Raw genomic sequence first — 19791 nt, forward strand, 5'->3', positions numbered from 1 at the left:
AAAAAAAAAAAAAAAAAAGGCCCGCTGACGTTAGAGTTGTCAGGTCCCTGGAGGGTTTCTTCTTTGACTCAGCGGGGTCTATTTTAGCGGGCCCTTAGCCGAGCAGAGCCGACTGGATTGGGTTGTCATTGTCTATGGCGAAGACATGACAGCTTGATTGAATCACAAGCGGGGCAGACAATAAATAGTTTGCCAATTGCCTCAATTTTGACCATCTTCCCAACATCTGAACAACACTAGTATTTTCTTAACTGTATTATAGTCATGGCTTCGGAACTTAACGCTGGCTCTCTCTTCAACGTCGACGGCCTTGTGGCGGTCGTAACAGGCGGTGCTACTGGTTAGTCATTCGCCATGTAACGGAGCAACCAACACTGACTCTCGACAGGCATCGGTCTCATGTTCGTCAAGGCTCTTCTTCAAAACGGTGCTGCAAAAGTATACATCGCTGGACGAAGAAAGGAAAAGCTGGATGAAGTGACCAGCCAATTGGGCGATAAGGTCATTGGAGTCCAGTGCGACGTCACATCTAAATCCGATCTCCAAAACGCCGTGTCACAGATCGAGAAGGATGCCGGATACATTAACCTCCTCGTCTGCAACTCTGGTATCGGAGGACCTCAAGTGAAGCCTGTGACTCCCGAGACTACCATGGAGGAGTGGGCAAAGTCCAATTTCGATACTGATTTTAACGAATATGTCAACACTTTCGCTATTAACACCGTTTCTGTCTGGTACACCAGCATGGCTTTCCTTGGGCTGTTGAAGAATGGTAACGAGAAGGCCAATGTTGATCAGACATCGCAAATCATTGTTACTAGCTCTATTGCTGCATTCAACAAGAAGGCTCCTGGTGGGTGGGCTTATGGGCAGTCCAAGGCTGGTGCAGTCCATGCGGCCAAGCAGCTTGCAGTTACTCTCCCTCAGTGGAACATCCGCGCCAACTGTATCTGCCCAGGATGTAAGTACCAAGTTCTCACCACGTACCCAAGAGTGCCTCTAACATCTCGCAGTGTTCCCTAGTGAAATGTCCGAGCCGATCGTCAAGATGTACTCTGACGAGTCAGGACAGCCCGGTCAAATCCCGGCAACGATTTCACCACTTCGAAGGATGGGAGATGAGAAGGATATGTCAGGAACTTTCCTCTACCTTGCTTCGAGAGCAGGTGGATATTGTAACGGCACAGTCATAGTCGTTGATGGCGGTCGCTTGAACAATTTCCCCACTACAAATTAGATAGAACAACCGATATAGAGAATGTCAGGGCATTCGATTAGCTCTCGAACAAGAGCCTCATGGCCCTAATTGTATCTTGTATCGAAGCGAGCCTCTCACGCTGGTCCCAAACAGGTGATCACCGAGATCGTGAATGCACTGCTTTGTGCATTGCTAACCATATAAGGAATGATCTGAGGATAGAAGGCATCTATTTTCTACTATCATGCGTCCGGTCAGCTAGCCGATTGGCAGTGTGGGGTGTGCAAGCCGGGGGATTGAAGAGGTAGGATTTAGGCTGGCACCAAAGTCCCAGACTCTGCATGCAGGACTTGAATGCGATGATAGGGGCAAGATAGAGAACTACGTATGTCGCAGGTCTGGAACATGCCTTATGCATAAGCAGAGCGGTCAACGGTGAGCTATACATGCGGTGCCAGAGCAGGATACCAATAACATTCGGCATAAAGTCTCCTTCAAAACCGTGCCGAGTGACTTCTGCTTTTGTCACCCATGCTCTTGGCAGGTGTGCTTCCTCTGAGGCCCTGGAGAAAAGTACCTGAGTACCTAGACTGGCGATGCAGCTAGTGCAAGAGCATCACCAAGCCACACAGCTGTTGCCTTGGGCAATGCAACTCTGCCTGCACAAGCTTTGACATCTGAAACAATCCGATAGATCTTTCGTGATCAATTGGTTTATTCGTGCTGAGCGCTGAGGTGAGATTGAGTTGGCGCTCGGCAATCCACATTAGCGCGGCCTCCCACTGGATGCTCCGCCACTGCTGCCTACAAGGATCCTCACTAAGGGCATTGATGCACCCGACGGCAGTGACTCAGCCCGGCAATGAAGCCTTGGGGGGTACCTTCCTATCCATTTTCACGATGAAAACGCAGGAACGCCTCAGAATAAGAGAAATGCAGTATAAGTAGGAGGTATTGTCGGTGCATACCACCATCAAATCTATCATCTTCATTCATCCAACAACCACATCAGCAACCATGGCTCGCACTGGCGCAACACCCAAAGCTAGACGCGGCGGTCGTCGCGACAACACCATGCGCCATCACAAAGAGAGCGATGCTGAATACATGGCTCTCAAGAGAGAGGCAGAGCGACGTGAGCGCATCCTCTCCGACCAGCGCCGAACAGCCTCCAAATGGCGACCCAAGATTCCCGAAGTCCGAAAGGTCAACTTTGAGAACTTCAAAAACAGATTCCAAGATGTCGACCAACCTGACTATGCCATCGACGTCCTTATGTCTGGTCCCGGTACTCAAGCTCAAATCCGACGTGAGCATGGTCTCCGACGACGTGAGGAGATGGCTCGTATGCGCATGAACTGGTTGAACTACTCCAGCATTGGTCTCGTGGAGGGACCTAAGGAGAAGAAGGTTGATGCCTTCGAGAAGGCGAGACGTGAGAAGAAGGGTGATGCTGTCCCTGCTTCTGATGCTGAGATTCAGCGCATCCGTATCCAGTCTCAGCCTATCCTTGGTCACTTGACCGCTCTCATGAACGACACAGAGAAGCGATCTGCTCCTCGCACATTCATGCGACCCTTCAAGACCCTTGTTCACTTCCAGCCCAAGATGCGAGAGATTCTCAGCACTCTTGAGGACAAGTGGGCTGACTTTGAAGATCTCGCCAGCGAGAGCTCTGAGGCAGTCGAGCTTGACGTTCCAGAGGTCGAGGCTGAGGTGATCGAGAAGACTGACGAGAATGGTGAGGAGAACGACAAGGATGAGACAGAGTCTCTCCTGTCTGTTGACTCAAATGAAGATGAGGACTACGACAACCTCATGGATAGCCCCGAGGCGCTTCGCGACATGCGATGCTACGTCGACTTCATCGACAAGGAAGTCCTCCCTCTATACAACCGCTTCGACGACTCAAGCGTCGACCGCGTCAAGTTTGACGATCTCTGGTCCCTCTTCCGTGTGGGCGACCTCATCTACATGCCCGCATCCGGCGAGACCGGCGGCCGATACCACGAGATCTGGCGCGTGTACAAGACCCGCAGCCCCGAGCCCGAGACTTCTTATCCCACCTCTGGCTGGGACTTCTTCGCCGACGAGCAGCAAATTGACGAGAACTCCAAGTTCAAGATTTCTGCTTACTACATCGACCATGACGGAAACAACTTTGGTGCTGTGCGCCGAAAGTTTGAGATTGAGTCCTTCGTAGGAGAGCGATCTATCGAGTCCCTTGAAGTCTTCCCTATTCGTTACCGCCACGATCACAAGCAACTTCTTGAGACGCAGAAGGCGCAGGGTCGACAGTTCATCAACTTCTTGGACGACCGTCATCAACAGTACAGCGCATGGACGCTCACCAGAAACCCGCCTACTAATGGCACCGAGCCAGACGATGAGATTCTCGAGAACGAGGGTTACGAGAAGATGCGTCATCCCGAGTTCGTGGAGAGTGACGTTATCGTCGATCTCACCGAAGCCTACCAGAAGATGCCCGACTGGCGCCCTCGCTTCCACAGACTGACGATCAACAAGTCTTCGCGATGTGAGATCAAGGATGACGAGATGCCCATCCAGCACTGGTTCAACGGCTCTCGACACAACCTGGCTTACTCCCAGAATGAGATCATCCAGAATGCCGATGGTGTTGAGGGTCGTCAGCGAAGGGACAACCTTGCTGTCGACGCCTTCCTCCGCGTTCGTGTTAAGGGCAGCCGAACGTTCGAGACTAACCCCAAGGCTCTTGAGCTTCGCGATGAGGACCTTGTCCTTCTTCCCAAGCGTATGTTCGCATATGCTCTTCGCGAGCGTCGCTTCCTGCCCATCGACCTCAACCTCCTCAAGCCCGTGCGACGTGAGCCTGGTGTCTTTGAGAACCTTCGTATCCAGCGCGACTACAAGGATGTTGTCCGTGGTCTGGTCATGTCTCATTTCCAGAGGAAGGTTCTCGAGCGCAAGTACGCTGATGTTGCGACTGAGGGACCCAGCCAGGATCTGATCCAAGGAAAGGGTCGTGGTCTCGTGGTATTGCTGCATGGTGTTCCTGGTGTTGGTAAGACTGCTACGGCAGAGGCTGTCGCCATGGAGAACCGCAAGCCTTTGTTCGTCATTACCTGTGGTGATCTCGGTCTCACACCCCATGAAGTTGAACATGCCCTCAAGAACGTCTTCCGTCTGGCTCACCTATGGGACTGTGTTCTCCTTCTTGACGAAGCCGATGTATTCCTCACCCAGCGATCCAAGCAGGACATGAAGCGTAATGCTCTGGTCTCCGTCTTCCTTCGAGTCCTCGAGTACTACAACGGTCTTCTCTTCCTGACCACCAACCGAGTCGGCACCATCGACGAGGCTTTCAAGTCCCGCATTCACCTCTCCCTCTACTACCCACCTCTCGACAAGACCCAAACGCGCGACATCTTCCGCCTCAACATCGGCAAGCTCAAGCAGATTGAGGCTGAGCGCAGCCGCATGACAGGCGAGCCCGCGCTGGTCATCAAGGAGAACGAGATCATCGATTTTGCTTCCAAGCACTACGAGGAACTCGCTCGATCCACTGGCTGCTGGAACGGCCGACAGATCCGAAGCGCATTCCAGATTGCGTCCAGCTTGGCTATTCACAACCACGCCACGCAGGCCGAGCTTGCCAAGTCGCGTGGTCAGAGTCCTCCCGCTGCGCCTGTCCTGGATAGAACCTGGTTTGAGAAGGTGCAGATGTCGACTCAGAGCTTTGATAGGCATATGAAGAAGGAGGCTGGTGGCTATGATAACGAGATGCCTCTTCGCAGCACATTCCAGGAGACCAGCTTTGACTAAGTTAGTATCTTTTCGAGTGCAGGTTTGGAGTTTGGGCATAAGCTGGTCTTTGCGATTTGGTCTTTGAGAATTGGAGCTTGTTAGTTAGCAAACAGATATTTACTATGGCAATAAATGAGCTGTTTTCACGCCATTCATTTCGGAACTCAACTGCTAGTACAATGTGGGCATGGTATAATTCTTGGGCTTGTCAATTCGGCATTGTGATAACTTTCGTCTGGCCTGCTGAACTATTGGCAATAGCCTCCTGTCGAAACCATGTCTAGCGCCATAAACAGACAAGGAGACATGGAGCTGAACTTAAAAGGGGGGCATCTGCTACATGTTTCTAGATTCTATTTCCCTTTACATATTTCGCTCTTTACACTCATTCAATTGCGCTGCGTCACCTGCAGTTCTGTCCACTCGTTTGAGCTTTGTTCTCCCATTTCACCAGAATGGTTCGTGTTTCCAACCTTACAGCTGCCGCTGTAGCTCTATTCCTTTCTGGAGTTGAGGCTGGGCCCTGTCGACCTTTGACCACTTCTTCGGACTCGACAGCGATTACTACTCTCGCCGATGCTACCACCACCATCTCGGCGGAACCGACAGCGATCATCAGCGAAACAGACCGTACTGAGAGCGCATCATCAATTGCATCTGATACGACAATTGCTTCAGTGGGTGTCACTACGACTACTACATCTGCAGAGTCTACCACCACGGCCCAGACTGAGTCTACGACGACTACTGCAGCCTCAGCTTGTGTTGAAACCCAGCTACTTAGCAACCCTGGTTTCGACGACAGCAATTCCGATATTACACCGTGGTCAATCACTGGCGGCGTCTTAACCCAAGATTCACCTCAAAGTGGCGTTAATGCTGTGTATGCTACTACACCTCTTATTCTCACATGTTCTATGCTAATATTCTGTCCCAGGGCCTACTCCCTCATCGGTGGTGGTTATAAAGCTGGCATCGTTTCACAGACCGTGGCCGATCTGGACGGCACCTACGAGTTTTCATACTATTACCGTTTTGTCAGCATCAGTGACGGTGCTGACTTCACATGTGATATACAGCTCAGTGTGGGAGGTTCTTCCGGTCGTGGCTCGATCGAGGATAGTGTTGGTGGTTGGAAGACAGCGAGCATCATCTTGACGGATTTGAGTGCCGCACAGGCAAGTTTGCAGTTTACCGCATCCTGCATGGGAGAGTATCGCCAAATCCAAGTCAACATTGACAGTCTTGGATTCAAGCGCGTTTGCAGTTTGTAAGACTGAGCATTAATAGGGGTTTTATATGCGATTTATTAGCTTAATATATATGAAGTACCCCAAGACTTGAGGCCATGATACCATTCCCCTTGTCCCGCTTCTTTGGCTGGCCCGAGGCTGTTCCGTCGTACAAGGCGTGCGTTCGGGGTCAATCGACCCGAAGGATCAATGCGAAATAGTGATCAGATGATGTTAATGCTGAATGGAGTTTCGGATACAACATCGGCAAAGCTTAACTAGCAGCCCAATAAGCAAAGCCTCATCCTTCGGGGGATTTTTGTCTGCGTTCTCCAAATTACAGGGAAACAGAACACCATTTTGTATGCGTTTAGGCAATTTAGCGCGATGATCTCCAGGGATGCGGGGCATTTTAGCACTGGAAATAGCATGATCACGTCCCGTGTAGACGTCATAAGGTTAAGCTTGAATCGCTGGTATGCGGGGAAGGAAATGCCCAGGGGGATACAAAAGGGAACGCAGTCGCTCGTGGGTGCCATGATCTGTGTAGCTTTTATCTGCAATCATGTTTTGGTTCAAGATTGCTTCCCTCACGGGGCTTTGTTCCCGCGTCGCTGCGCAGACAAAGTACGAAGTCCAGAAACCTCCACTGGATACAGACTGGACTTACAAAGTTGGCACTAATCCATGGCCGGAACATCCGCGACCATTACTCAAGCGCGACGCGTGGAAGAGCCTTAATGGCATTTGGACGTGGAAAGGTGATGGGGACTTGAGCAGTCCTCCCGAAGAAGGGCCTCTAGATCGTGAGGTTCTTGTTCCAGCTTGTATCGAAAGCGCTTTGTCCGGACTGCAGATCCTCGACGAGCGAGAATTTTGGTATCAGCGATCCTTTGAAGTGCCAGACGATTGGGAGGATCAGACTGTTCTGCTCCATTTTGAGGCTGTGGATTACAACTCGACCGTATTCGTGAACGGCGAAGAAAAGATGAACCATGTTGGTGGATACGACAGGTTTACTATTGACGTGACTGACGATATCAGGTTTGGCGAGTCAAATGAACTGTGAGTGTTCTTCTCAATCATTGCTTAGCTAGTCATCAATTAACTCAAAAGCAGACTCGTCTTTGTGAGTGATCCAACAGACGATGAGATCATTCCTATCGGCAAGCAGACGCTGCGCCCTAGTCACATCTTCTATCGCTCATGTTCTGGTATCTGGCAACAAGTCTGGCTTGAAGCTGTTCCCAAAGAGAATTACATCACTGAGCTCGACATAGCAGCCGGTTCAGATGGCAAAGGTAAGCTTCCTTTCTTCTCGGCAGCATGAAGTGGTACTAACCGTCTCAGTTGCCGTCACAGTTCACACATCAGAGCAATCTGCCAAGCCGGTCTCAGTGACCATCGCCGGCTCAGACGGCTCAAACATCGCGTCACACAACGGAACAACAGATGAGCAATTCAGCTTCACCGCAAAATCGCCAAAACTGTGGTGGCCCGATTCCCCAACACTCTACAACCTCACTGTAACACTCGGTAGCGGAGACAAAGTCCACAGCTACACCGGTTTCCGCACCATCTCAAAGGGTAAGGTTGAGAATGTCACACGACCGTTACTCAACGGTGAGTTTGTGTTCCAGTTTGGTACGCTTGATCAGGGATACTGGCCAGATGGCTTGTACACACCGCCGAACCGCGAGGCGATGGTCTCTGATCTGAGGTTGTTGAAGAAGTTTGGGTTTAACATGGTGAGGAAACATGTGAGTGCTCTCATTCTTCTTGTCTTAGAACTCTGCACTAACTTTCATAGATCAAATATGAGCCTCATCTCTTCTATCAAGCCTGTGACGAGCTCGGTCTTCTCGTTATTCAAGACATGCCGAGTCTCCCAGCTGGCGACCGGAAACCAAATGATGCGCAGCAAGCTGAGTTCAGGCGACAGTTTGAGATTCTTGTCAATCAGCACAAGAGCTATCCTTCGATCACGACTTGGGTAAGATATGAAATCCTTTGTAAGGCTAGCACGACATACTAATCTCAATAGGTCATCTACAATGAAGCATGGGGTCAGCGAGATGGTTCTCCGGAAGAGGACTTGACAGGGCTTCTCCGTAAGCTCGATGACTCTCGGCTCATCAACTCTGTCAGCGGGTGGGATGACCATGGATATGGCGATTTCCATGTGAGTGAACTCCTCGAGATCGACTAGAATTGTTACTAATTCTTCCCTAGGACAATCACAACTATGCTGCGCCTCAGTGCGGAACACCGTTCTACTCTCAACCCAAGACACCATATGACCCCGAGCGCATCGGCATCGCTGGTGAATACGGTGGTATCGGCCACAACGTCTCCATCGAGCAGTAAGTTCCCTTCAATCATATACACTGATTGAGTTCTAACATTCATCCCAGTCTTTGGAACGTCAAACAAGCCATAGACAGCATCCCAGAAACATACGAGATCAACGAAGACCTCGACTCATACAACTACCGATCTGGAGTCTTATTCCGCGACATCCGCGAGCAAACTCAACGCTTTGCATGCAGTGGCGCTGTTTATACTCAGACCAGCGATGTTGAAGGTGAGGTCAATGGATTGATCACGTATGACCGTCGCTTTGTAAGGCCGGATGTTGAGAAGTGGCAGAGTGAGATTGCGAGCGTGTACAAGGCTGCTGCTGAGAGGGGTGGGAAAGACTGGGAGGATGATGGAAAGGGAGATTCCGGGTCTTTACTAGACCTTTAATTCGATATTAGCACGTTTTTAGTACCAGTAGGTTTCATCAATAGGCTTTATCGTTTCTTTTACAGACTTAGTCAAACTCCAAGTACGTAGCATCGAAGAGACATCACCTTGGCGCATCGTAGCTCGACATGCAAACAGTTAAAGCACCAGATGACATGAAGCAAGACGAGCGCAATCAAGTAATTGTAAAGTCAAGGTCCAATTGTGAAGGCGTCTCCAAGTCACGAGATCAATCAGCAGGGTATCGCTCAAACTCGCCACTCACTGCCTACGCGTTTTGCCTCCAGACTCACTCGTCCTCCATTTCTCACCATCTCACTCTCCCTCTGCACGATCCCAACAGAAACTCGCAAAATAATTCACACCCGGTCACTCGTAATCCAGGATGTCATCGAACGCCGAGAATGAAAAGACCTCCAAAGTTCCCACAAGTACGCCTTTTACCCCCCCAACGCGCCCCATGGCTAAAGTAAAAGCAGACAAAGACGATGATTGGGAGATTGTGAATGAAAAGGACAGTCAAGCGGAGAGTCAGGCCAAAACTGAAGGCGACTTGGAAAAGGGCCCTGGAGAGCCCGATGAGAAGACCGAGGATGAACGTAGAAGGGGATTGATGAAAGAGAAATGGGCGGATATGCGACAGCAGCAAGGCGGCGTACACCCCCATCGGGAGGTCAAGATACCGACCTACAGGTCATTTGTTGGAGACTGGTAATTTCGATAATACCATTTCACATGTTATACATCAAGCGCAAGCATCTCGTGAATAGTTGTGCTAATTGTCATGGTTCCCATCATTGCTGAGCGCTGAGCCCCTCAATTGGGTTAGGACCGCGACGCGTTTCGCGGGGAAGCTTACCCTAAACGATCCAACCTTCCAATTCTGGAGCTCAACCGTCAGGAGTATTCTCTCAGACAGAGTAATCTCTTATGCATTCACAGACATAAAATAGAAGTACATTTTTACATGAGGTCGGTGAAAGTAAATACCACTGGTCAGCGGCGTTGGACGGTTGTGTTAACATTAATCCAATCCATACGTGCTCAAAACAAACTTAAGATCTGCAATAGCGCAACGAGGTGGTCAGTCACCTCCACCGCCGTTGCCATTCTGCTCAGAAGCTTGAGAGCATTGTTTTTGTAAAACTTACTCGGAAGTAACTCCGAACATAGACTAGTTGTTCCTCATTGTCCTTATTAGGTAGTGGAATTACAATCTCTGGTGATGTGGCAACATTTTTGTTGATGCGGATGGTTGGCGTTAAAGAGTACATCATCACCAGGTAGAATTTGGCCGAGTCTTCAAGTAACCCTTAGCAACTGCCAACAGAGACCCACCAGCTGATTGGCATCCTCGAATTGGGGGCGGAGCTCAAGCCAGTCAGCTAAGCTTTGAAGATCGGGGCAGTGTTGGCATTTTGACACCATTTCTCATCTGGCAGTGCGGCACATGCATTTTTACAACGGTCAAATGATGCAGTACGGTTGTTCGGCAGTACCCTATTCTAGTTGTCACCGAGTCATTGCCAGTTCTCGGGAAAAGACACTCGTAACAAAGTCGGTATGTTTCGAGATGCTATAGTGGAGTTGATCGTCATTTACCTTAATCCTACGCACAAAGTGTCGATATCTAACAGAATTAAGCTGTCAAAAGCACTGAGCTAAATGAAGCCAAGATTCCAACTGTTCTTTTCTATTCTTGGCGATGGAAATAAGGCTGAACCATCAAAAGACAACTGGAACAGCGCCCGGCTGCCGGGCACAATCTAGACTTTGTTGGTGTCTGCGCCCCTCTTTGGCGTCGCTGAGCCCCTGGAATTGATGACTTGCCATCCCCCAATCATCAGTCTCTGGAGCCCGTCATAGCGGATCTAGACCCTGAATAAATTGGGGCCTGGAAACGAGGCGCACAGGGTGTCTGGAGAAACGAAATAACTTGACCACTTTTCGCCAGTCTGGCAGGAGTTTTGGGTTGGTTATTTCTGACCACCCATAAGCTTCACTCTCAAGCTTTCTGTTGCCCCTTTGAAGGCTTCCTCCAATCTTCTGTACCCCGCTGGCAATGAATCCAATTATCCCCAGGCCCCAGTAACAGCCAAAAGATCTTCATGGCTGTCGCGCCCGGCGAGCAATGGAAATAACGCAAAACAAGGCAGCGCCTCTTTCTGCCACTCAAAGTTACAATCGCGGAAAATTAATTATATATCTTACGTTAGCCTTGTCATTCATGGAATCGCGGTAGAACCCCTTCCTTTTCTTTCTTTCCTCAAATCTCTTGGCACTATTGCTTATGCCAAAGCTTGTTTAACCTAGAACCCCCCTTTCTGGAGTGTCATGGTTCGTACTGGTTTGCGACCATCATCTGGGTAATTTTCGAGAGGCCTTGCGCCCGAAGGAAACCGCGATCGGCCCTGGGCTGTCGTCGCGGCTGCTGCTCCAGGCGTTTCGTCTCGGTTCTTTTCGAAGTCGTCCCCTTTTATCCTAACATTCTTTAATCATGAATATACCTACGCCCGCCAAGGCGGTCGGGCGCTGCCTTTCCGCTTTCGTCTTCCGCTTCGCCAACCGTCGATTCTTCTTTGCCTTCACAGCCCTGGCCGTGTGGAGCGCCAAGATCATTCACATCCACGACCATCGCACAGCGGTTCATCCTACATACCTACAAGAATGGGCTTATTCTTTCGTCGCCCAGGACATCGCTGTCCTCACCCTTATCCGACTCCTACTTGACCACTGGCTCGCCGGCCCCTTCATCCTACGCGTCGTGGTCGCCCTCTTCAATGGCCTCTTCATGTTCTACAATGCTGCCTTTAGCCTCATCTTCGTCTCCTTCTACCTCGCCGCGGGCTCCGAAATCCACCTCCGAAATGTCTCCCTACCTACCGATCCCTCGTCGCGAGCCCTTATACTCTCGGGAAGCCTGTCGTTTGTCATGGCCTTTTGTCTGAACTTGGTCGCCTCGTGGCTGTTCCAGAACATTTGCTATGGCATTTACGGCTACTTCGCCGATGTCGTCAATTGGCCTTTCGCTATGACATGGCGCCTGTTCAGTCGATTCGTCCTACGCAGGAGTAACTACTTGCAAGTTCCACAGATCGATATCGAAGACCAAGTCAAGCGTCGCAGCGGCGAATACGACGATGCGATTGACCACGATGCTCACATACGACGGGCGATCCCGCGCTTTGCATGCAAGGCTGTCGCCGACATGATCATCTACATGCTGTTCACCTTCATTGTCCTCCTGCTCCTTTACGCAGCCTTCGAACGACCGATAGACCGATCGCTTATCTTCCTTTCATGGACGCCTGCCTTGATGCCTTTCGTCGACCTTTCCGCCTCGTCGCCCGTCCTACAAAACCTGCCGCAAATGCGATATGTTGGCATTCAACGTTCATGGGACAATAAAACAGCTCTCGGCATGCCGCCGACGCTGGACTGGCTTCCAAAAGAACAAAAGCTGGCTGGCTTCGAGGACTGGTATAACGGCAAAGATCATTACAATGCAGACGCCGATCCCTCGAAGATCTCGAACCTCGACCAAGATCTCCTTGCCGAACTGGAGGACAAGCTACAAGACGTCCCCGTCCGACACGTCCTCCTATTTTTCCTCGAAAGTACACGAAATGATGTGTTCCCTCTTAAGAAGGAGAGTGTGATATGGAATCGACTGGTCGAAAGCTTTGGCGAGAAAGGTCTTCCTCCAGATGCGATGCGTCGACTCGCGACTTTGACCCCGACAGCGAACTTTATCACTGGCGATTACGACGACGGTTTCGACCACCTCAAGGCAGATCAGGTGAAACGCGGCGGAGCTCGTTTTACCAAAGCCCATACTACAGCGACATATACACTCAAGAGCTTGGAAGGAACCCTCTGTGGCATTTCACCACTACTGGCAGACTTCAATCTCGACTACAAACACCACATATACCAGCCCTGTCTGCCGCATATATTCAATGCCATGAACAAGGCTGGCGCCCCGGAAGGCGACGACTCGCATGTGTACAATGGGTCTACTTGGCAGTCGTACTTCTTCCAGGCCTCTACCATGCAGTTTGACAAGCAGTACGAAATGATGACTGACGGAATCGGATTCCCTAAGGAACATGTCGTCAATCGAGAATACCTGCGATCGGATAATGCGACGCACGGTGCCGTCACGCTGCCCAACATCAACGCCTTCGCTTTCGAGGAGGATCCTCTAGAAGATTACATTCGCGATGCTTTTGTGTCGGCCAAGGAGAAGAACGAACGGGTTTTCCTCTCGCACATTACCAGCACCAGCCATCACGCCTTCAAACTGCCCGAGAAAGAGGAATACGTCCCGGTCGCGAAAGGCCATGACATGCTGTCCCACTACGTCAATACCGAAGGGTACGACGATAAGTGGATACGCAAGGTATTGGATCTGCTTGATGAGCAAGGTGTTACCAACGAGACCCTCATTGTATTCGTTGGCGACCACGGGTTATCGATGCCTGAGAATGACATCGTGTCCCCATACTATAACCCCAATGTCGGTGTCGACCACGTTCCTCTAGTGGTATCGCACCCGTTACTGCCGGCCTTTGACGTCCATGATGCGGTACACTCGTCGCAGATCCTGCCCACGATCCTTGACATTCTTCTCGAGACGGGCTCTTTGAACAATGGCAGCCAGCAAGTTGCTGCTGACCTGGTCCGCAATTATGAGGGACAGTCCCTCATTCGCCCACAGATCAATCAGAACGAGACAACAGGCCAGGGTAATTGGCAGTTCACAATCGTCAATCCCGGTCGTGCCATGATAACAGCCCGTGACGCTCGCTATCCCGAACGTCACCTCGTCATTCCCCTCGTCGACAACGTTGAATGGCGCTACACCAATCTGACCTATGACCCAATGGATCAATTTGCAATCCAGGGCTTCGACTTTGGTACCTTCCTCGACAGTATTACACATGAACTAGATGAACGGTTCGCAATGCCGATGGAGGAGATTGACGCCGTGGAGGGTTGGGTTCAAGAAGGAGCTTCAATGGCTCGATGGTGGGCAGAGGAGAACAGCAAGCGATGGCGGTATGGACCATACGCTGAGTTCAAGCTCAAGCAGAAGCTTCCTTTGACGCCACCTAATTAATGACCTATCTATCATTGTTTGGAGTTGTCGGTCGGATATATCACATTTTCTGGGCGTTGGGGGATTGGGTATTAGATAAATGGCATTACCAGAAGTATTTGTATAATTTATATGATGATCTCTTAATATTGCTTATCTTTACAACATCAATTGTCTTATCCCGACCAGCGATCATCAGAAACATTATGGGCATGGCCGCGGAGGCTATAGCGAAGCAAGGTCTTCCCTGTTACTAGGAACGTCGTATCACGGGTAATACATTCGCATTCTGCCATTGAGCCTCAGCCTGCAGATCTGTTTCAATATGGAAAACCTTGGTAATAAACGGGAGAATCCGACACAAGACCAGGGTGTTTAGCCAGCTCGGCAAGTTGCTTTGCCTTGCCAAGTACCAGTAGCTGTTTCTGGTATATTCGGAGCGTGAGCTTCCGCCTGTCGGCAGACCGCATCTATAGCGCGGGGAGCATAAATGATGCCTCCTGTAATTAATCTACATGATATAGACATGGCAGTTTTGCTTGTTTATACATGCATGCGACGCTATCAGCCCTAGTATTTAATCAACAGGAATCAGAACATTTGCTGATATTTCCGGTTTAGACACATGCGGGGTCTTGTAGCGGACACCCTGCCTCCGTATCTGGCGGTATTGAGGGTCGGCACTTGAAACTCATCCTGATCGACATCATGGTAATAACGGGAATGGAGTATAAAACAATGATCGGCCTCGCTCGAGGAAGAGAGTGACAGCCATCACAGAATAGCTAGATTCAGAGTATCCATCATGCTTGACTTCCTCTCGCCGCGAAAGCTGTTGACACAGCTCACCCTGGGCGCTGGCCTGGTTGCTGCTCAGCTCCAGACTATCACCAACTTTGGACCGACGTACAGCACCCAGCTGCAGATGCAGGCCTACATCCCCAACAACCTGCCTTCTAACCCGGCTGTCATTCTTGCCGTGAGTAACCCACCAAAACTATCAGGGCTTGGAACTAACCCACTACTCAGCTGCACCCCTGTGGTGGTAGCGGATCGGGCTATTTCCAGCAGACCAAGTACAGGTCGCTCGCCGACTCTCGCGGCGCGATCCTCATCTTCCCTTCGTCCCCCAAGGATTTCAACTGCTGGGATGTCGCCAGTGCCAAGACCCTCAAGCACGACGGCCAGGGTGACAGCCAGGTCCTGGTCAGCATGGTCGACTATGTCATCCAGCGCTACAACGCCAATCGCAACAAGGTCTTTGTTACTGGAACCAGCTCCGGATGCATGATGACCAACGTTCTCATCGCGACGTACCCCGACCGTTTCGCTGCTGCCACATGCTACTCTGGCGTTGCTGCCGGATGCATGGCCGGATCTCCAGGATCCAGTCCCATCAGCTCTGACCGTGTTTGCTCTGACGGAAAGGTGGTCAAGTCTGGACAACAATGGGCCGACCAAGTCAAGGCTATGTACCCTGGCTACAGCGGTTCTTACCCCAAGTTCAAGACCTGGCACGGTACTGCTGATAACTTGGTTGTTTATCAGAACTTCCTTGAGCAGATTAAGGAGTGGTCTACGCTCCATGGTGTTTCCTTCACTCGTGACCAGGCGAACACTCCTCAGAGCGGCTATACTACCAAGATCTACGGAGATGGAACCAAGTTTGTAGCTGTTTCTGCTGCTGGTGTTGGACATGTTGTGCCTGCTCATGAAGATGATGATTTCAAGTGGTTCGGTCTCTAGTGGAACTAGGACGTGCTGTGAGTACCTAGGGTAGTAAAAAGAAGGAGTGCCAGGGATGTATTTGAAAGAAACAAGGGCTTTGGAAAAATGAGTAAATATTTATCTCCTTGTATATAGTTTGGTCATCACGTTCGTGTGATCAAAAGTGTTGTTTTGTTAAGTACGCATTGCGGGCATCTTTATTACCAGATGTGTCACAAGCAAACCCCGAGTAGTTATCACTGTCCAAATCGTTTAGGGTCACTCACTTCCGACATCACATGAATCAACACCAGATAACTGTAAAGTAGTGCATTCTTGAACTCTAACATTACCGAAACCCTAAGAGTCTTATTTGTAGCCTCATGAAAACCCATCACTCAACATCGTCCGCGCAGAGTTTCTCAAGCTTCGCCGTAAGCTCACGCTCGAGCCTCACATTCCTTTCCCTGGTGACCATGATATCATGCTCCAAAGCGGCGAGTGTCTCTTGCAGTCTCTTTTCTTCGGCAATGTAGCCGTCATATATCTCTTTGAGCCAAGCTGGTCCAAAGAGGATATTATCCTTGTGGTAGGTCTCGGAAGTCGACGGCTTTGCTTTGGTGATGGTAGACTCGTGAGACTCCTTAATGTCTGACTCATACCCTAGCGCAATTTCGCTGTCTGTATTGGTAAACGTTGTGAGATCTTTCTGTGGTGCTGCTCGCTTCTCTGTGCCTGTAGAGGCGTTGGCGATAGGCTGTAAGATGGGTCTCTTTCTAGCCTCGAACGGACCATTAAGATGGGCTCGTGAACGGTTGTTTGGGGCAGATACTGTCCGGGGTTTGGCACGGCGTCTGCGACTATCTGGAGGGCTTTTCTTCATGACAGGTGCTGTCGTACGTCCTCAGACGAAGTTACTTGGTGTTGGGCAGGCACGATCATACCAGTACCATTGAGACGGGGTACTAGAAAGAAGGAAGTCAGAGATGTTACCATCCATATAGGTACATGGGCAATGGAAGAAATGTCCCCAAAGGCTAAGGCTACGAGAATCAAGAAGCCTAAATGCTAATCTAAATTTGCATAAGATAACTAAACTATTTCGTCTCTTTTGCTTATGATGGCCAGTTCTTATGATACCCTACGGCCATGCTGCTGTCTTATTAGACAAGGGTCTCATGCGGCGTTTTCCATCTTTAGGCTACTGTATATGGTAGAGAAATGATCAAAGTTCACTTTGTAATTTGAAACTAATATCGCCTTGTTGTTAGCAGAGCAGGATTGTGATATCCTAGAGGGTATCTTGGGGGCTTGGCATCGATGGAGTGAGACAAGATGGGCGGAAGAATACCCGGAGCGCTTGATGGCCTTAGTCAACCCCGCGAATATGCAATTAACCACCCATGACTTGGTCCTCTGTAATGTCAGCAGTAAATCAGGGACCGAATAATTTAGTCACCTTGACCATTCCTGAAGTAATTAAATTGCCCTATCTCAAGCTCACGCCTCTAGCCTTTTGCTTTTCTCGATACCCTGGATGTTTCTTTCTCCCAGTCTTCTCAAAGTCCCTCCCGACAACACAATGGGAACAAAGCTTGTTATTCTGCCTACAAATAATCCCAAGCAAAAGATTCCACGAACAAGCACAAGCAAAGTCCGAACAGGCTGCATCACTTGCAAGAAACGTCATGTCAAATGTGACGAAGGAAAGCCGCATTGCGGTAATTGTGTGAGGAATCGGAGGCAATGCGAAGGCTATGTTATTCAAACAAAGAAGCGAAGTACATCGCCCGGTCAAATCGTCTGGAATTCGAAACAAGTTGCTCAGACTGCTCCTTTGAAGGCGCAGCTACATTTCAGTCATGACTCGCTGGACTTTAGAGACGCCATAAGTATGGTGTATTTCAACGAGTTTGTGGGAGTTGTGCAGAGTCCATGGATAGCTGCTGGATTCAACAATGATTTGTGGGCTGTTACGCTACCCCAGGTTGCTAGAACCAACGACGTTGTACGGCATGCTGCTATTGCTATTGGGGCGTTAAGCAGTTGGCTTAGCAAGTCTGGCAATCAGTCGCCTGGTTTATCGCAGATTGATGAATGCGAAGCTGCACGAGACGATCCAGACTATCGGAATGCTCTTGCGCACTATTGCCATGCTCTCAAGCTACAGAGCCAGCAGCCTTCGATTCAGGACGCAGTCTTTCTGTCTATTTTATTCTTGTGTTTTGAGACGTTGAGAGGTAATAGGAAAGCTGCTCTAGACCACATCAATCATGGACTGGCGATGCTACTTGCTTTCGTCACAGATCCAGAATCACAGCTGATGACCTCTTTGGCCCCAAACCCAAAACCTCTCATTGCCGTGGTGGGAGACATATTCATCCATTTGCTTCCTCAAACGAGATCAATCCTACAAGGAAGTATTGGTCGGAGTCCAGCAGTGCCTAACTTCGCAAAAGGCTTACGAGCGAAACGAGAGACTGTCGACTCTTTCATGAAACGGATAGGCAACTTACCTCGATCATATCCTGCCACCGACAAACTTCCTCCTGTGTTGAACAATCTCGATGAATTCGAACAATATTGGATGACGGGTCGAAACGCCAAACTGGCTGTTGGCCCTCTTCTGATGGAAGCAGTGCACAAATCGGGTGCTCTAGAGTCCACCGACCCAAACGTCATGTCTTCACTTTGGGAGCAGATCATGGCTGATCCTCGCATTCAAGAAATATGCGATGCTTCTACAAAGGAGCTACAAGCGCTTGAAGCCGCTTTCATGCCACTGTTCAATCGCGCCATTATGTCAGATCCCGGATCGACGGAGTACATCAGAGCTATACATCTGCGACTGCATTATCTGGGCAGCTGTACTTTCGAAGATCTCTCGCATTTTCACGACGCGACGCCAATCGAGGCAAAGACTCCGCTCTTTCGAGAATATCTTTCCTTGGCTGAGATAAGTCTACGCACAGCGAGGCGGGACTTAAAGAGCCCAGCACATCGACTCTCTCTACAATGTGACCTAGCGTTACATCTCTTCCTCATCTCGATATTCTGTCGCGACGCTCTAGTTCGTGATGAAGCTGCTTGGATGCTGAAAGATTACCCCAGCCAGGATGGAATCTGGAACGCGCGGTCGATGTATGTTCTAGCAGTGAAGAACAGAAGCGTGGAGCGCATCAACGCGTCAGAGGGTACATCTCAAGATCAATGGCGTCGTCTATTACGCAGAGAGTACATGTTCGAGGAAGGCGGTCAACGCATTGTGTTGTGCTTCCAAGATAGAGATCCAGTGACTGGAAAATGGGGGCTAGTTGAAGAGACTGCTGAGGTACCTCAGCAGGGCGATCTCGATGGGGTACAGTGGCATAGACGACCCCTCTCTGCTGACGGGAAGCCTCTCATGGGGGATATGATTGCACTTTGGCCTGAATTACTGGAGTAAGGGACGCTATAAAGGAGCTTTTTCGTAACAGTCCCTAATGGGCAAGATGTGCGGCTGAGGAGCCAAGATGAGAAATGACATCGTCCCATTTTCAGCGGATTCTAGCAGTGTCAAACGGCGTGTGTTGATTGGATATTGTGATGGAGTTAGTATCCACTCTCAAGAATCCGAGAAAAGTGGACCTCGTAAACCGCCAAAAACGGTAATCGTCTTTACGAACCGTGCGCGACACAATATGAGGCAACAATAAGAACAAGCCAAAATGTGTTACAAAAAGACCCGGAAGCCTTGGTTTATGGGCTTTCCTTGTACTCATCATATACCAGGTCACAAACGCCGCCGTTTAGGACTCTTTCCCCATTTTCTGTTGATGTTTCCGCACGCAACTTGCTCCTTCCTCTCTTACGCCTCTGGCCTTTCAGTGGACCTACCCGCTGCTGGCCTACTCCAGCGCCAAGATCTACTTCCACCACAGTAACGTCCCTGTCTTCATTATTCCATATGAGAACGCCTCTGAATATCCAACTAACATGTCTTTGAAGACAGATAAAGCCAACCTCTCCTTGCCTCCGTC

The 19791-nt window shown here is 49.9% G+C and overlaps 8 protein-coding genes across 8 annotated transcripts; 7 read left to right on the forward strand and 1 right to left on the reverse strand.

The window, feature by feature from the left end:
• Positions 1–2215: 2215 nt before the first annotated feature.
• On the forward strand, positions 2216–5002 carry FIESC28_07144 (uncharacterized protein; the record flags this gene model as incomplete). The annotated part of the gene is made up of 1 exon (XM_031161285.1): positions 2216–5002. One exon carries the CDS (start codon positions 2216–2218, stop codon positions 5000–5002), a length of 2787 nt encoding a protein of 928 aa, XP_031014643.1.
• Positions 5003–5439: 437 nt separating this feature from the next.
• FIESC28_07145 (uncharacterized protein) lies at positions 5440–6437 on the forward strand (the record flags this gene model as incomplete). The annotated part of the gene is made up of 3 exons (XM_031161286.1): positions 5440–5867; positions 5922–6254; positions 6314–6437. The coding sequence occupies 3 exons, from the start codon at positions 5440–5442 to the stop codon at positions 6435–6437; spliced, it is 885 nt and encodes a 294-aa protein (XP_031014644.1).
• A 344-nt stretch (positions 6438–6781) lies between these two features.
• Positions 6782–8964, forward strand: FIESC28_07146 (uncharacterized protein; the record flags this gene model as incomplete). The annotated part of the gene is made up of 7 exons (XM_031161287.1): positions 6782–7281; positions 7336–7517; positions 7567–7976; positions 8027–8209; positions 8261–8398; positions 8449–8579; positions 8631–8964. 7 exons carry the CDS (start codon positions 6782–6784, stop codon positions 8962–8964), a joined length of 1878 nt encoding a protein of 625 aa, XP_031014645.1.
• Positions 8965–9349: 385 nt separating this feature from the next.
• Positions 9350–9679, forward strand: FIESC28_07147 (uncharacterized protein; the record flags this gene model as incomplete). Its single annotated transcript, XM_031161288.1, has 2 exons — positions 9350–9395; positions 9444–9679. The coding sequence occupies 2 exons, from the start codon at positions 9350–9352 to the stop codon at positions 9677–9679; spliced, it is 282 nt and encodes a 93-aa protein (XP_031014646.1).
• Positions 9680–11461: 1782 nt separating this feature from the next.
• FIESC28_07148 (uncharacterized protein) lies at positions 11462–14086 on the forward strand (the record flags this gene model as incomplete). The annotated part of the gene is made up of 1 exon (XM_031161289.1): positions 11462–14086. One exon carries the CDS (start codon positions 11462–11464, stop codon positions 14084–14086), a length of 2625 nt encoding a protein of 874 aa, XP_031014647.1.
• Positions 14087–14870: 784 nt separating this feature from the next.
• Positions 14871–15811, forward strand: FIESC28_07149 (uncharacterized protein; the record flags this gene model as incomplete). The annotated part of the gene is made up of 2 exons (XM_031161290.1): positions 14871–15044; positions 15095–15811. The coding sequence occupies 2 exons, from the start codon at positions 14871–14873 to the stop codon at positions 15809–15811; spliced, it is 891 nt and encodes a 296-aa protein (XP_031014648.1).
• A 355-nt stretch (positions 15812–16166) lies between these two features.
• FIESC28_07150 (uncharacterized protein) lies at positions 16167–16655 on the reverse strand (the record flags this gene model as incomplete). Its single annotated transcript, XM_031161291.1, has 1 exon — positions 16167–16655. One exon carries the CDS (start codon positions 16653–16655, stop codon positions 16167–16169), a length of 489 nt encoding a protein of 162 aa, XP_031014649.1.
• Positions 16656–17354: 699 nt separating this feature from the next.
• On the forward strand, positions 17355–19217 carry FIESC28_07151 (uncharacterized protein; the record flags this gene model as incomplete). The annotated part of the gene is made up of 1 exon (XM_031161292.1): positions 17355–19217. One exon carries the CDS (start codon positions 17355–17357, stop codon positions 19215–19217), a length of 1863 nt encoding a protein of 620 aa, XP_031014650.1.
• Positions 19218–19791: the final 574 nt, after the last annotated feature.

This window comes from Fusarium coffeatum, assembly GCF_003316985.1.
Source record: "Fusarium coffeatum strain FIESC_28 chromosome Unknown BRIP53273_contig_156, whole genome shotgun sequence".
In the NCBI taxonomy this organism is placed as follows: domain Eukaryota; kingdom Fungi; phylum Ascomycota; class Sordariomycetes; order Hypocreales; family Nectriaceae; genus Fusarium; species Fusarium coffeatum.